Source organism: Choloepus didactylus, chromosome 3 (genome assembly GCF_015220235.1).
Source record: "Choloepus didactylus isolate mChoDid1 chromosome 3, mChoDid1.pri, whole genome shotgun sequence".
In the NCBI taxonomy this organism is placed as follows: Eukaryota; Metazoa; Chordata; class Mammalia; order Pilosa; family Megalonychidae; genus Choloepus; species Choloepus didactylus.
This window is the reverse complement of record NC_051309.1, coordinates 44881949-44898879: the sequence shown is the minus strand read 5'-3', so window position 1 is coordinate 44898879 and position 16931 is coordinate 44881949. Positions and strand designations below refer to the sequence as shown.

Genomic DNA, 16931 nt, shown 5'->3' with positions numbered 1-16931 from the left:
AAAAAACAGCTGCTGACACCATCAATGTAAACTTTCCTTCACTCTCCAAGAATAATTACCTATGATGTTTCACAATTACTATTGTTTCTGGTTACTTGCCACCCAAGTGAAACTTTGAATGTGAGATGAGGCAGAACCCAAAACAGTTTCCTAAAATGAACAATGATTTATAGAGGCTGGATTTAGGTACAGTAATAAATGGAGCATGTGATGACTAAGATGAGCTTTATGGTGGTTTTCATGTTCAAATACCCTAGTTTTTATTCTGTTATTTTTGCTCTTCACTTAAATTTTTCCATAAGAAATATTAAAAGAATGATACATTGACAGCAGAGAAGTAATTTTAGATAATCAATCTTGACTGACTCTATTATTCCCAGTCATGAAACATAAAGTCCAGTTTAAACCCCAAACTTTATTTCATTCAGTAGTTTCAATTTTTCTCCCAATTATTTCTCCCCATCATTTTTTTAAAACCAAGATTGGCAGATAGCTCTGAATCTTGGCTTCTCTCTCTTTTCTGTTATTCCACATGATAAAACAACCTCAAAAGTAATCAAAAGGAGAAGAGTAGCCAATCCACAGACCCTATCATTATAATTAAGCTCATTATTTAGGCAAATTCATGTCAAATATTGTTTGACTAAAATGGAAAATGTTTTATATAAATTGGTAGGGTCTGAAGAACTTTTCAACTATAGTAAATTTATCTTTGCCATCTTGTAAGGTCATTGCATCTCATTACTCTGGTCATGAGCTATTTCTTCATAGAGAAGTACACTGCCTTTTCTTTCACTATAACATTCTGCCCCAAGAATTCTTTGGCCCCAAACAAATGGCCAAAGATCCATCTTTGAAGAACTTGATCACTGACACATATGAGAAAACAGTTACAAATGTAAATGAAGAAGAGATTTCTCCATAATCTATTGCATTCCTTACATAAGAAACAGAATTTAGATGTGTTTACCTACTTTGCAGTCTTCCAAGAGCCTATTCAAAAGCCCAATTGGAGCCAATAAAAAGTCTTTGTCTATCACACACAGATTCCGTGCATATTTCTCTCGTCTCCCTATTGGGCGTCACTTAACATTTTCCTCCTTCTATTTAAAATCCTAATTCTAATAAACATGATTTTTGCATTTCCAAAAAGTATGTTTGAAGAATGAAAACAACGCATGGAGGGAAGGCCCATGTGTCTTGTTTTGAGAGCTTGATTTCTACCCTCACGTTTTTATTTTATTAGGTATGCCCAATTCTCTGCCTGTTAGACCTTATAAATCATCAGGAAACTGCAAATCAAACCAAAAAGGGGTTTCCCCTAAACATAAATCATACATTACTTACTTGACTGTTACTCTGTTTGATGTATCCTGGAGGTCACTCGGGTCAAAAAGTTGAGATTCTTTAAGGCCAAGCTCTTTACAACCTCTCAAGAATAGGATGATATTGTCCTGGAATGAAGAAATCAATTCCAAGTCTACGTTATCTTAGATTATCTCTATGAACCAGCCCCTCCCCTTTAACAGTCCAAATTGCTGGCGAGATGGCAGTGATGCAAGCAGCTGGACTTAGGTATAAATGATGGCATGGTGTAGAGTAAACGTAGACTTTGTTAGGAAATGTCAGAGTAAACAGATGCTCCAGACTTCTAAATTCACAATCATACCAAATTCATTTGTTTCCCTTTACACTGATACATTTGTATAAAACTGCACATGTAGTGCAACTGAAAAAGTTAATTAAGCATCCTTTGTGGGAACAATGCTTAAAAACCAGGCATTCCTAATTGTTTCTTTGTCCATATATTATTGCCCAGTTTCTGGTTCAAAATTGCTCCCCAGGTCTCATCTTCAACAAGTTTTTCTTTTTACCTGATCTTCTAAAGTACGTCCTTTAGCAGTGGGTTTTGATGAATAACATTAAATGCATTAAATAAAAAAAATCTAGACTAAATTGTGAGGGGCAAGAAGAGTGACATGGAAAGCTTTTGAAAATTATACAAAAGATCTTCCTTAAAGTGAAAATTTCTTTAGTAGGTACAAATTGATTTTGAATTGGCAGAGCGGCAGATACAATTGATAGCTAAGGAGGGTTCTGGTCTTCATCTTGTTTATTCATGAAGAGTAAACAAATGACTCTGGGAGGGATTGCAAATTGTGGGGTCCTCCTTTTGGAGCTCCAGGGTATCAGCCAGCAGGTTTGTTGGTTATATGCCTCTAATTGTCCTGCTAGTTGAAAGACTTCTGTTGGTGTCAGCTGACACCACTAGTCAGTGAAAACCACAGGGCAAGAATGACAAAGGTCAGCTCTAGAACCCAGATCTATCTGAATGCTTTAAGAAAGATGCCACAAAGATCTGAAGTGATGATGATGATGGTAATCGAGTCATATATTCAACAAAGTGAACAGGAAAGATAATACAGTTGATTGTCATCATCTGTGGATTCCGTATTTTTGAATTCACCTACTCGCTAAAATTTATTTGTAACCCCCAAGTCAATTCTTGCACTGCTTTCCTGGTCATTCACAGACACATGCAGAGTGGCAAAAAATTTGTGTTGCCCAACATGCATGTTCCCAGTTGACTTTGAACAAGGCCTTCTTGTTTCAGCTCTCATACTGCAAACAAGTGCCCTTTTGGGGATCTAGTTAATGCCAAGTTTTTCACAATTTTGGACTTTTTGTTGGTGAGTTTGCTGTTTAAAATGGCCCTCAACCATAGTGCTGAAGTGCTGTCTAGTGTTTGTAAATGCAAGAAGGTTCTGCTGTGCCTTATGGAGAAAATACGTGTGTCAGGCATGAGTTACAGTGCTGTGAGCCATGAATTCAGTGTTAATGACTCAACAACATATGTTAAATAAGGTGCTGTTAAACAGAAACACACATAAAACAAGGTTATAGATTGATCAGTAGATAATGTGACCAGAGGCTCGCAGGAAACTCACCCTGTATTTACCCTGGGAGCAATGAATCAATGTTTCCTAATTCAATGTTGGTGGTGACTCTATGGAGCATACCTACCACGAATAACAATAATCAACTGTGCTTCCCAATGACCCAGGAGGATAGGCAGAATTCTAAGATGATCCCCAAGATTCCCACCACCCGGCGTACATACCCAAACAATCCTCTCCCCTTCAGTGAGAGTGGAACCTATGAATATGATGGTATATAACCTGGTGATCATGTTACTAACCAGCTGACTCTGAGTTAATCAGAAGGAGATTATCCAGTTGGGCCTGACCTAATCAGGGGAGCTTTTAAAAGATGAGGAAATCAGAGAGATGCACTACCACTATAGCTTGCGATGAGTTCTAAGGAAATGAATTCTGTCAACAACAATGTGATCTTGGAAGAGACTTAGAAGAGGCTCAGAGGAGACGTCCTCCCAAGCCATCACCTTGATCTCAGTCTTGCAAGACCTGAGCAGAGAAACCAACTATGTCATGCTTGGACTTCTGACCTACAGAAACTGTGAGATCATAAATGGGTGTTGTTTTAACATACCAAGTTTATGGTAAATTGTTATGAAGCAATTGAAAATGAATACACCCAGGCTCAAAACAACAAGAATAGCAAGAATTGCCAACCTTATATATAGCCCTTATTATACGCCAGTATTCTTCTAAGACTTTATACATATTAACTTATTTAATCCCCATAGTACCTTATGAATTAGGTACTAATATTTTCCTCATTTCACAGATGAGGCAGCTGAGGAACAGAACAATTAACAACCTTGTCCAAGGTCACATGGCTAAAAACAGTCCCTGTTCTTAATCACTGTGCAATCCTGCTGTCATCTATGACTCTACCTTCCCTTATTAGATCCAATTGATTGTTCCCTCAATATTCAATAAAAATTTAGCATTTACTATGCACAGGTCCTACTCAAAAATGCATGATTACTCTCACAATTGCCCCTTTTTTCTAGATCCACTGCTGTCACTCAGGTTTTCCCTGGAAACTCCACAGCCAACCTGCTCTTTATGCCCTCCAACTTGCCTTCATAAATATATGTTTCTTCAGTTCTAGTCAAACTAGACACTAATGTGAACCCAGGTATATATATATATATATTTTCCCTATCTCTTTTCATTTCTGAAGGCCCAATTCATGTATGAAATACTCAATTTTCTTCTTTTTTCAAGACTGTCAGTTTGTCCTCATTTAGAAACTTGTCTCATATAGTCCTATTCCATCTATTTTTGTCATTGTATGATTGTTTAATATTTCACATGTGTATGCTTTATATTCTTAAGGCATTATAATGTTCATTAAAGGCAGGAGTTGTGGCTTATACCTTTTTATAGCCCCCAGAAAAATCCAGTAGTTACATAATAAAGGTTTTGTGGCTCAAGTAGTGAGAAGAGATAGAGAGATGTGAATGTCGTTACTATGGTTTTTTCTTGTGTCCCTAGATAGCTGACTAAACCAGGAAAATAACCACCAATGCCAATTACTTATACCTGTATCTTTCAAGATGTTTCATGCCCAACACATTTGCAAAGGTCTGTCCACTGGGCAATATTTCTGCCTGTAACTGGAGTGGCTATTCTACATTGTGTTGGGCTGGGGAGAGTGTTAGGAAGGAAATTTGGCCACAGAGCTTAGCCATGTCTTCCCACCAGCTTTATCCATTATTTAGGTGGTTTTCTGATAGCCATTTCCCTTACTCATGAATCTTATTTCTCAACTGGTTTCAGATTCAAAATGGTAGGAGCCATCTATTATGTATTGGTTCTCTCAGAGCCTAGTATATGTGATTTATTTCCATATAGATGAATCAGGCAAATAGTAGACATTCATTGTTTTGCCAGTCAGCATCAACTGCTTTTCTGATGGCAAGAATACTCCTAGTCCAAGAGTTTTGGGAGATTGTGGACTCCACCTGGCTCAAGGAGATGGAGCATCTGACCAAGGCTAAACCAGTGATTGGTTCATAGATGGACTCATATTCTATTTTAGAAGAGCAAGAGGGAACATATCCCAGGATTTGTATAAGAGCTATCAGAAGCAATACTGCCCCAACTGCCAGACTAGAGTTGGATACGGTGAGACTGAAGTTGCAGCCAGGCTTGAGAAAAGAGCCAATCCCAAACAGCAAAGTCAAGTGATGGACCCTGAGGAAGTCATTAAGTCAAGTCACATCCAAGACCAACCTGTTTGTGGAATTTTCTGTAACATGAGACAATATAGTCAATATTTTGCTTAAGCCAAAAAAATTTTTGTCACTTGTAACTGAAAGATTCCTAATGAATTAAAAAATTAATATCCTTTCCCTCAAATTTGCACTCTACACAATTACCCCCAACAATTCCAACTCAGAACTGGCCTCTAATTTGCACACATGTTAAATCTCAGTCCACACTCAATTGTAATTTGAACACTGACGCACCATGCAGCATCCTTGGTGTATAGCAATAATGAGAAACAGTCCTTACCCATGAAGGTGGTTCAAATCCCTAAGAAAACACAGAGGATCAAGAAAGCTTTCTTTGATAATATCACCACACCTAAGTCTTAACGATGAGATAAGAATCGACCTAAGTGATGTGGAAAAGAGCAGAAGAATCCAGCCAAGCAAAGGATGAAGATGTGAAGCAGCATGGTGCATATGAGGAACTCAAGCAGAAAATCTGAGGCAGGTGCCAATGGAAGATGAGGCTGTGGAGGCAGAGGCTGGTCTCAGAGGGTCTTAATGGCCATGAAGGCAGGTCATGGGAGCCACCGAGGGACTGCCATCTGAGAAGTGACTGTCCAGGTTTGCAGTAGAAGTAGATTGTTAGGGGAGAGGGGAAGGTGGACAAAGTAGAAGAAGGATTTAAGAGGAACAAGACAGGTGACAAGGACACCAATAAAGAGATACTATATCTCTTCCTGTCCCCTGATGGAGAGTGCCTTCAACCCAGAATGTTTCTTCTTCTGTGTAAGGCCCTGGACCTCTTCAGCAGGCAAGATACACCATCATTCACAAGACCTCTGCTGGATGACAGCAAGCTGGTCAGGACCGAGTCTGAAACCCTTGCCAGTCTCTCCTTCGATCACTTTTCCATGTTGCTTTAATTATCAAATTTCTCCTTGGAGTCTTTATATCTTCCCTCCCATTCCCATAGATTTACAGTTTTCTGCTTTCTCAGCCATACATTTTTTTCAATGATTAACTTTTTCCTAAGGAGAAAAGAAAATGAAAGGAAGGAAAATGATGGGTGAAAAATATATGTAATTTTAAAGACTACCCAGCTTTTCTATGTGTTGACTGATTACTATGTTATTAAATGTAAATGTAACATATTTCCTTGTAAAATATATTATTTTGTCCCACTATTTCAGTTGTTGGAAATAAATTGTTTTAGATTCATTTTCAGTTCTTTTAAAAACTAATTTTGTGATCACGTGAACATATCCATTTATCTCTGAACATAACTACACTGATCATTCCAGTGCTACCTTCTTCCGGATCCACCCCAGTCTTACAGAACATGGCTTCTTCCTGGTACCCAGGCCTCAGAAATGGGTCAGAAGTGGGCCTCCCCACTTTCCAGAGACAGCAAAACCAGGAGCTCCTTCTCCCTGGAATTTTGCTTTTCTGTGAGTGAAGAAGCAATACTAATATGAGGAGCACATAGGGATGTTTCTTTGATACATTTACATATAAAACGGTTGGTTAAAAAAGGAGGGCTAAAATCAGTACCTAATCTATCATTACCAGAGTATTTAGAAGCACATGTTGATAAGAAGAATTGCTACACTAAGATCTGACTGAAAAACTGGGAAAATATTTTGCCAATATGAGAATCAACTTAAAGTTCACTACTGATCTTTTTAAAATGGCTTTTCTTTTTACTTTACTATTCTTAAGTAAAAAAAAAAGCAGGTTATAAATCAGGCTTTAGATTTCTGTAGACCATTTGGTGAGTTATGTCAGGCATTTAAAAAAATACACTAAATATTTGTAGCTTACATTTTATTGAGAATTTACCATGTGTCTGGTCTGCTCTAGGAATGTATGTGGATCATCTCTTTTAGTTTCAAAACAGCCATGCAAAGTGACTGCTGTTGTCTCTATTTTACAAATAAGCAGTTAGGGCACAAAGTACCATATGTGGTCACACAGTTACTAAGTCTGCCTCCCAATTAACACATTGAAAGGAAATGAGGTTTCTCCTGACATGAAAAATCTAAGTCTGAAAAGGTATAATTCCTTTTCCCCATCACTCCAAATTTTCAGGTGCCTTATACATTATTCTGCTTTCCTGAAATTTTAATTCTTTTTTTTCCTTGCCTTTTCTTTCTCTATGATTTTCTAACCAGCACCCTCCCCCGCCAACACCTCCCCCCCCACCCCCCGCCCAAAACACACACCTTTGGCTATTTGGCTCTGAGGTTCTAAAAGACACCACTGGCTCTAGCCTTTGAGCAGTCTTTCAGGGCAATACTTTCAAAAATGAGTGCACTCTAGCCTCTTTGTTGCTCAGATGTGGCCCTCTCTCTCTAGCTAAGCCACCTCAGCAGGTTATCTCACTGCCCTCCCCACTAAGTAGGACCTGACTCCCAGGGGTATAAATCTCCCTGGCAACGTGGGATATGATTCCTGGGGATGAATCTGGACCTGGCATCAAGGGATTGAGAACATCTTCTTGACCAAAAAGGGGGTGTGTGAAATGAAACGAAATAAAGCTTCAGTGGCTGAGAGATTTCAGACGTAGTCGAGAGGTCACTCTGGTGGGCATTTTACTGTATTGGAATAGCTAGAAGTAAATACCTGAAATTATCAAACTCCAACCCAGTAGCCTTGACTCTTGAAGACGATTGTTTAACAGTATAGCTTACAAGGGGTGACAGTGTGATTGTGAAAACCCTTGGGTAGAAGAATGGGGACAAAGACTGAATGAAAAATAGGGTGGGATGGGAGGGGTGGGGATGATTTGGGTGTTCTTTTTTACTTTTATTGCTTATTCTTATTCTGTTTCTTTCTGGTGTAAGGAAAGTGGTCAAAAATAGATTGGGGTGATGAAGGTATAACTACAAGATGGTACTAAGAACAGTTGATTGTATACAATAGATGATTGTATGGTATGTGAATATATCTCAATAAAACTGAATGTAATAAAAAAAAATGAATGTACTCTTAACTTCCAATTCCACATTTCAGGGACAATAAGTAAAGCCTCCAAGAATTAATAAGTCACCCCTAAACAAAAGACAGTGACTAGTAGAGATGTTCACATGTATGTTTTCTAGAGAATGTGAGTATTTTTCTGATACTTGGAGAAGACTCTGAGAGGTTTTTGACCAGAGGAAAGTAGAAGATGGGTCAAAGTGCTTTCTAGGAATCATTTTGGACCACAATCAAGGAGCAGATCTGTGACCACCACACAGTCCCATAAGAGGTGCCTGACTGTAGTGCCCCAGATTTCTCAAGAAAGGCAAGGGGGTGCTCTCCCTCTATGTGTTCCTGATGGACACAACCACCATTGAATGCCACACTTTCATTCAGCACATGAACCACAAACACAAAAGCACCATGCTGCCAGGCAGCCTGAACCATTTGGGCTAGAAGATTTAAATGACTGCAAATCTCCTTCCAGCTCCAGGCTGCAACCTAATGATGCTGGAGTGGGGCCAGGCCCCTGTCAGGAGAAAAGCCAGAAGGAAGAGCCACCCAGCCAAGAGCTAACGAGGGCAGCAACCAGAGCAAGCAGGAAGGACTGTGCCTTTAATTACGTAAAACGCATCCTGTAAATTCCCACCAGCCTTGTTCTTCACACTGAGATTTTTCCACGGTTATAATTCCAAGCAAAGCCCACATTTTAGTGATTTATATTTGGAAGCCAAGCAATATAACAGTATCTCAATCTCAAGGGAGAAATAGGGGATGCTGGTGTACGACAATGCCTATTATATTTGGCCCTTACTACCATGGTATTACAAACCCATTAAGACGTGGTAATACTTTTAAAAATGTTTTTAAAGTACTCTTTAAAAGAGTCAATGTCATGAAATAACAAAAAAAGGAGATTAAAGAGACATGACAACCAAATGCAATACATGAACTCTGATTGGATCCTAGCTCTGAAAAGAAAAGAAAAAGGCTATACAAGTCACATTCAAATATGGACTGCATATTGGATGATACTATTGAATGAATGTCAGTTTTTTTAGGTATGATGATAGTATTGAGGTTATGTAAGAGAATGCCTTTATTTTTACAGGGTACATATGAATTATTCAGGAGTCAGTTATCATAAAGTCTGCAGTTTACTTTCAAATGGTTCAGGAGAAAAAAATCTGTGTGTGTGCGTGCGCATGCATGCATGTATGCACGTGTATGCATGTCTGTCAGTGGAGAGAGAAACAGCAATATGACAAAACACTTGTAACTGGTGAATCTAGATTAGGGTTAACAAACTTTTCCTGCAAAGGGCTAGATAGTAAATCTTTTAGGTTTTGTGGGCCATATGTTGGTCTCTCTCGAAATGACTCAACTCTGCTGTTGCAGCCAGTCAATACATAAATGAATGGGAATGCCTGTATTCCAAGAAACTTTATTTACAAAAGTAGGCATTGGGCTGAAATTTGGCCTATACCAACCCTGCTCTAGGTGAAGGATTTTCAGGCATTCATCATGCCATTCTTTTAGCTTTTCTGCACATTTGAAAATTTTCCAAATAAAAAAAAAATGTTGGGGAAAGTATTTAAAATTTATAAAATTGTATTCAATTATGTAGGGTTGTGATTTCACTGGCAAAACCGATTTCACAACCACTGCAAAAAGTCACTAAGATAAATGCTCGAGTGCTATTGATGGAAAGTTACCATTTCTGGCTCACTGGAAAGGACTGTAACATGATTCTCAATTTAACACAGAGCATAACACAAAGTTCCTCAAAGAGTCTATTCTGTGGTAGACTAATATTAATATATGGATTTGTACAGCTGTTTATATAACAATCGTGAATTAAATTCTCCTTGCTCACGGCCCAGTGGTTTCCCATTTTGTAAATCTGTGGGCCTGCCTTGTATATGAACATTCCCCAGGGGTGTAGACTGAAGCTTGATCTGGGCCTCTTACTCTGAAGAAATCCTTGTACCTCCTTCCCTTCCCTTCTCACTCCAAAGGCAAGACAAGGACAAAACCCGGGACAGTCTCTACCCCCGAATGTATCAGAGTCCTGACACATAGTAGGTGTCCCCTAAATATCAAATTAAATTCAATCAAATACTATGTGCTAGGTACTGCTCTTGGAACTTACAGCAATGAAGAAAACAACAAAATTCCTTACCCTCATGGGACTGACATTCTAGAAGGTAAAATAACAAGGCTTTATTACAAAAATCTTATCATCCATCATTAGTCTTCATGATCTGTCAGCTAGCTAGAGTTGTTCAAGATACACATAAACAGAGATCTGACCTCAATTTAAATGATGCAAATGAGAGAAGAACAAACATATCAAGTAGCGTAACATCATAGATTTTGTGTCCAAAGAACTTGAATTAGAATCCCAGCTTTGTCCACTATTAGATACACGGCACTGTGCATAGTTTCTAACCTTTCTCTTCCTGGAATCTCTAGTTTGTAAGGTAAGAGATATGAACAACATTGCAGGGATGTCAAGATTAGAGAAAAATACATTAAGATTATGACCCAGAGTCTGGCACCTTCCGGGCACTCATTATATGGACGTTATTATCATGACATCCTTGTCTACTCAAGTCAAGAACAATGGAGAGGTGAGATGAACCACAGTTTATTCATCCAGGAAAAACAGACACAATGTGTACTTACAGCACCTGCCAGTTACCTGGGAGTAGCTGATGCTTTTATTATTGTGGGTGTCGTTATTCACCACCAACTGGGCAGCCTCAAACTTAGGAGCAGGCTGTGTGCCAAAGTCCTTTTGCAAGCTGGTTGCTTTTAAGTCATTATTTGTAATTATCCCACAGAAATAGTCCTTGCATGGTGGTTCCCAGTTCAGGTCAGAAAAGCCTACTTAATCCAAAATATACCTGAAGGGAAGTACTAACTGCATAATGGAAACTAACCACTATGTAGATTAACATTTCAGTGGGAAAATGTATTGAGGAGTGCCAGGAGCACATCTCCTTTTTGCTCCTGGGGATCGAGGTTTCCAAGGGCTTCAAGCCACAGAAGAGACTGCCTTAGCAGTGCCTAGGAGGGAGGGGGACGGGGGTGGAAGGGTGATGGGTGGGATTAGCAATCAGGCCAAGTTCCTTACTTGATCAGGCCTCTCTCCTTCAGAAAGCAAGCAAGAACCTGTTTGCTATCTTTCCCTCTCTCCAGCTATCATTTCCAATTGGAAAGGAGTCTCTCCTTTTCCCTGATCCATTGCAGAATGGCATGCAGCTTTCTGCAGTTAGTGGTTCTATATAAACCTGGACGGAACGAGAAGTTCACTTCTGTACCCAATCTCCTGGCCTTTATTTTCTTTACTGCCAGTAGGGAAAGATCAACATGATGGTGGATATGAAGTTCACAGAAATGGAAGGTAATGCTCATTTGGGTTTCAAATAAAACCAGGCATCTATGCTGCTAGGTATTTAAAATGCACTGTATATAGAACACCCATATAATTTGCAGTTTCCATATACAAAAAGACTAGGTAGAAATACATGACAATGTTAGCTGGGATTATCTCTGTCGATTTTATTATTTTAATATCCTTTTATAATAAATATTTGCTTTAAAAATCTTAACAAGGATTAAGATATCTCAAAAAGATTTGCAGCTAGTCAGAGAAGACCCAGATCAACTAACACTAACTTCACTTTTCTATTCTACCTAAAAGGCTTTTTATAAGCATGGTTTTTGTTTGGCTTTCTAAATTTGAAGCAAACACACTTTCACAGAAATGCAATTATGAAATTCAGAACTTAAGGACTACATTACCAAAATATCTATAGGAACTTACCCCCAAATTAATAGCATTTGGGGATTTCCTGTACCTGCCGTGTGTTCACAGTTGCTGCTCTAGCCTGTGAGTGTTCCGGCCAAACCCCAGTCATTGGCTAATTTCCAACAACAATCAGTCCTTGCCAGGCCTGCAAAGCATTTTTATTTGCCAGCAGCACTTAATGAGGATCCCAGCCCTTCCATTCAGAGGAAAGAGCGACTCATTCTGCCTGGGGGAGTTCTAAGGAGATTTCACCCAGAAGGTAGCAGTTGGGTGGCTCTTGGAAGATAAGAAAAAAGTTTTATGGATGAGAAAGGAGCAAAAGCATAACTGTTTACCAAAGAGAGAACAGGGAGGGGCTATGGGGAAGGTCGGAAGGGAAGAAATTTAGGAAAGGTAAGATTGGAGAGGATTGTGTATGTCCTGCTAAGGATTGCACTTTGTTCGCAGGCAGTGGGAATCAAGACCAGTTTGTGAGAATGGAGGGAGGACTGGGATGGTTCTTTATTTTAGGAGAGTATGTCCAGTGGCAGCAGGAGAGATCCACTGGTTAGAGGAGAAGGTACATTTAAGAGGCTATTACAAGAGTTCAGGAGAGCCATGCAATGTTGAAAGCCTGAGCTAACCCAGAAATGGTAGAACCGACAGGAGGGGAAGACGTGAGCAACTGAGTGGAGGTGTGGGAGGAGAGGATAAAGGGGAGGAGGGGGTGATGCTGAGGTTCTTAGACATTGAGACAATCTTAGGGGACAGGAGGAAGAGCAGATTTGTAAGAAAGGGAAATTAATTCAGTTTGGAATACTATATTCTAAGAGACACTGCTTATTGGGAACTTACAACTGGGTTTGAAGCTCAGAGGCGAGGCCTTGGCTAAACTTGCAAGTCTGCGGGTCTCAAGCGTGTGCACATAGCACTACAGGGGGAGAACATGATGTTGCCCAGAGGAGTTCAGAGAGAGAACGAGAGGCTATGACAGAACTATCCAGAATGCCAACACTGAAAATACAGTTAGAGGACATGGAGCTCCTTATGCCTGAGGAGAAGCAAATGAGAGCAGGAGAACAAAGGAAGACAGTACTCGAGAAGTTAAATTTAGAGCACTGTTTCAGGAAGCATGGTGCATCCACTGTCAAATGCTGCAACATCATATCTAGGATCCCAGCTCTGCCACTGATTGGCCGAATAACCTTGGGTAAGCTGCTTCATCCTTTTCTGCTTTACTTTCCTCATCTAGAAGTCCTTCCAATGGCCTACAAGGCCCTACAGGGTGTGCTGCCTTTAATCACTTCCCCACTGGTCTCTCCCTCCCTCATGCTGTTCCAGCTATACACAACTCCTCACTGGTCCTCAAATGTGCCAGCCAGGTCCCTCCCCTAGAACAATATCAGGTATATAATAAGTAAACACTCAATAAATATGTGTGCAAAGAAAGAATGAATGAGTATAAAAATGGAGACACAATATCATAGGGGCACTATGTGGAGTTAAGAAAATATATGTTAAGTGCTTAGAATAGAACAGTGTTTGGCACATAGCAATAATTCAATATTCTCTATTGATATTTTATATGAGTAACTATAAATAGTAATAGCAATAAATAAATAGTAACAGTTATTAAACATATAAACAGTAAATATTATATTAATATATAATTAAATAATAAATTATACAATAATATTGATACAGCATCCTCAATGGTATTTTCCATTATTATTCTTATTTCTATTACTAGGATGAACATGGTTATGCCATCAATGAATTGATTTTCTGATTAGAAGGACATTACTGACTTTTGGGAGAATTTCAGTGGAATGAGTGGATAAAAACTAGATTGCAGGAAGTTAAGAAGTCAGTGTAGAATAAAAACAATCGAGAAAACACATAGAGAAACTTTGGGGAAGTTTAGCTGAGAGGAGAATATGAGGTAAGCTATGTTGGATCAAACAAAGGTTGGCTGATTGTTTCTTTTAGGAAGGAGAGCCTGAAGGAAAGGAGAAACATGGCACTCTTCCTTTCCTAGAGCTCCTTGCACCTCCCAGACCACTGATGTTATTGCCCTGGGCACTGTCCCCATTCCCTCTGAGGTTAGAGGCATCATTCACCACAATGACCTTCCAACCAACCCATTATTTCTGCCACCTTCTGGCATCAGGCTCACCACTCACTACAGGCAGCATTATAGGTGACTTCAAGTTCTCCATAGACAACCTGTTCCACAGCTGGCTTTCCAGTTCTTTGGCTTCCTCATTTCTAATAATTTTTGCTTACACAGTCCAATTCAGGATCATGGCTATTACCCAGAACTACCTGCCCTGTGGAATCTTGAACTCCAACATCCTACTCTTGGACCTTGGCCTCCTTTTCTTCCAGCTTTCATTCCTTCTCTTCCACAACACCTGCTCTTTCATCCCCAGGCTCTGCCCTTTTCTCTGCCCATTTCCCTTGCCCCTTGTTGCTTTATTTCCTTCGTGATCCAGTCCAGATCAGTGACTATTCAACTACTCCACAGCCAACATCTTCAACATCCTCATCTATTTGTTTTTACATTAGGTGACAAGGACCAGGAAAAAGAAGTAGCACAGGTTAGTCTTGGAAATGAGACTTGGGAGCAACTCCAGCCACCTCTCATCTCTACTTCATGAGGGAACAGTTATGTCCAATCCTTGCATTTTGGCATGGAGGGACATTAGCTAAGCTAATTGTCCTGGACTCCATTCTTCTTCCTCCGAGTTGGTTTGGGAGAAGGAACTGGGCATGCTCAGCTCAGCTAGTTCTGGATTTCCTCTACTTGGAAGACAACCTGTCTGTAGGACATATGTGTCCTGTCTGGCCTTGTCATGTGGAAGGGGCCTCTTTCCATGCAGGATGCCTGTGGTTGTCCAGCTGTGTCAGGAATGGGTGGATAAATCTGTTTAATTCAGGAGTGAAGATTAGCAAACCTGCTTGGCTGCAACTCCGAACCCATGTTCTCCAAATTGTTTCACCCAAAGTAAAGCTGATAGTTTGATTTCTGTCTGACTCCTGTGATTATATCTCAGCTGAGAGGGGAAGAGAGGAGTGTTATTTATTGACCACCCCAAACCCCCAACACTCTGCTCCCAGGGCTACTGGAAATATCTGTGCTGTCACTGGAGCTGGAATTGCTACAAAATTATGAAGTCCAGCTTCGGTGGGCCCTCTAGGCATCCCCCATCAGTGCCCTCTCCTAATCCTTGCAGAATTTTTTTTTTTTAAAACCTCTACTTTCTTCCATCTCTGTCTTGACTTTATCTTCCTCTCTTTCAGTAGACGTCTTTAGTCCCCAAGGGTTAAATCCCTTTCCTTCATTCATCCAAAAACTGTTTTTTAAAAAGAATATAATGTTGGATGCTTGTAAGGCAGCTTGAACCAATCTAACATCTTTTCAACAAGAGGAGTAAAATTTGAGTCTGGGTCAGAGCAAAGATCAAATAGCCAGAGATTATGCTACTGTATGCTATATTAACTTTAGCTTAATAGTTGTTATTTATTCAAAAACATCCATTTCAAACTTATTTTATGAAAGGCAATGTGCTAAGTATTTGGGCAAGAAGCGGTCATGGTTTGTTTGCAAGTGAGAGAAACCCAGCTGGAAATAGGCACACATTGGATTACAGAATCCAGTACAACCCAGCCACAGGGAGGGTGAGGATGCAGCTGACCCTTTAAAACAACTGGAAACCAGGATCTCACATGTTTGGAACCTGGATTTGCTCCATTTTTTTTCTGCCCTCTCTGCATGCTGGCTTCTTCACTCTCATTCCACACATGGAGTGGAGGTTTTCTCCACACGGATCTCCTAGCTCCCAAGTTTCATACACGAAGGCTGCTCCTCACCCCCGACCCAAGAGTACTGACTCTCTTTCAAACTCATAGTTTGAAAAACCCTAAGACACTTATTGGCCTGCTAAGGCCAGGTTCCCTTCCATGGTGCTAATGGGAGCATAAAAGGGACCATGAATCACTGCAATGAAAGGAGGCAGTGGGATAGGGTGAGAAATAGTTTTTAAAAGAAGGAGGCACTGAGCAGACAAAACTATCCATGCTGACTCTGCTCAAAAAAGTGAATCAGATGGGGATTTTTCTCTCAAAGTTCTGATAGAGTAGAATACAAAATTAGTACTGACATTTTTAGCACACTAAACATAACTGATCAAATTTAGTTTTTCTTTAAAGCTGTTCTATTGAAAGGGCCTTTGCAGTATACTGTGATGCTGCCTCAATTTCCCAAAGCTAACAGCCCTGAGGCCAAAGAGGACAAACCACCCAATGATGCAAGCATGAGTTAGTCAACTGACTGTCCAAGCACAATTCCTCACCAGTACAGCAGTCAAAGCTGAGCTCATCTTCCTTCTAAATGTCTTAGGGAACTCGAGTGGCCAACCCCAAAGACTCTGTGGGCTCTGACTCTTGAATTTTATCTCCCTGAATTCCAGATTGAAGACCATCCCTAGAGCAGCCATGTTTCCTCTCAAGGACTTGACAGTCAAAGCCCGCTTGAGGGTCAGTACCACAGTGCTCTTTCAGGACAACTGGGATTCCATCCTTTCAGGAAAAACTGCCTACAGGCCAAGGCCACAGCCCCTCCAAAAAATTCCCCAAACTATTACCTAAACTATTCAAAGAAACCCTAAAACTCCACATAAGCATTGTTATGGTATATTGCCAGACTGCTTTCCAACATAATTCACTAATTGTGTTTTGGGAATTAAATGAAAAATAGCCTTCACTAACTTTTTAGAATAAAACTGCTTAAACCATCTATTATATCCCATTAAGCAATATCCATACATTTGACATGTAAAATATGACCTTAGTATTTCCCAGAACAATGATACTCAAACTGTGGTCCATGGACTTCTGTGGGTTTCGTACTGGTCCATGCTGTGATAAATGAAGAATTTAAAATAAGCATTTAGAAACTTTTAGAATGATTTAGCACTCTAATAACATCCAGGGGTGTGAACAATAGACTCATCTCTGAACAGGATA

General features: G+C 39.9%; 1 protein-coding gene across 19 annotated transcripts in view; it reads right to left on the bottom strand.

Annotated features, from left to right (window-relative positions):
• The window catches only part of LIMCH1 (LIM and calponin homology domains 1), a 354085-nt gene that overhangs the window by 100552 nt on the left and 236602 nt on the right, over positions 1-16931 (bottom strand). For 18 of the 19 annotated variants that reach the window (XM_037829692.1, XM_037829674.1, XM_037829678.1 and 15 more), the window contains exon 4: positions 1348-1454. In XM_037829692.1, the coding sequence (XP_037685620.1) occupies positions 1348-1454 (107 nt within the window). Of the gene's footprint in view, positions 1-1347; positions 1455-6453; positions 6472-16931 lie in introns of those variants that run through there. The other variant, XM_037829691.1, reaches the window with a different exon arrangement.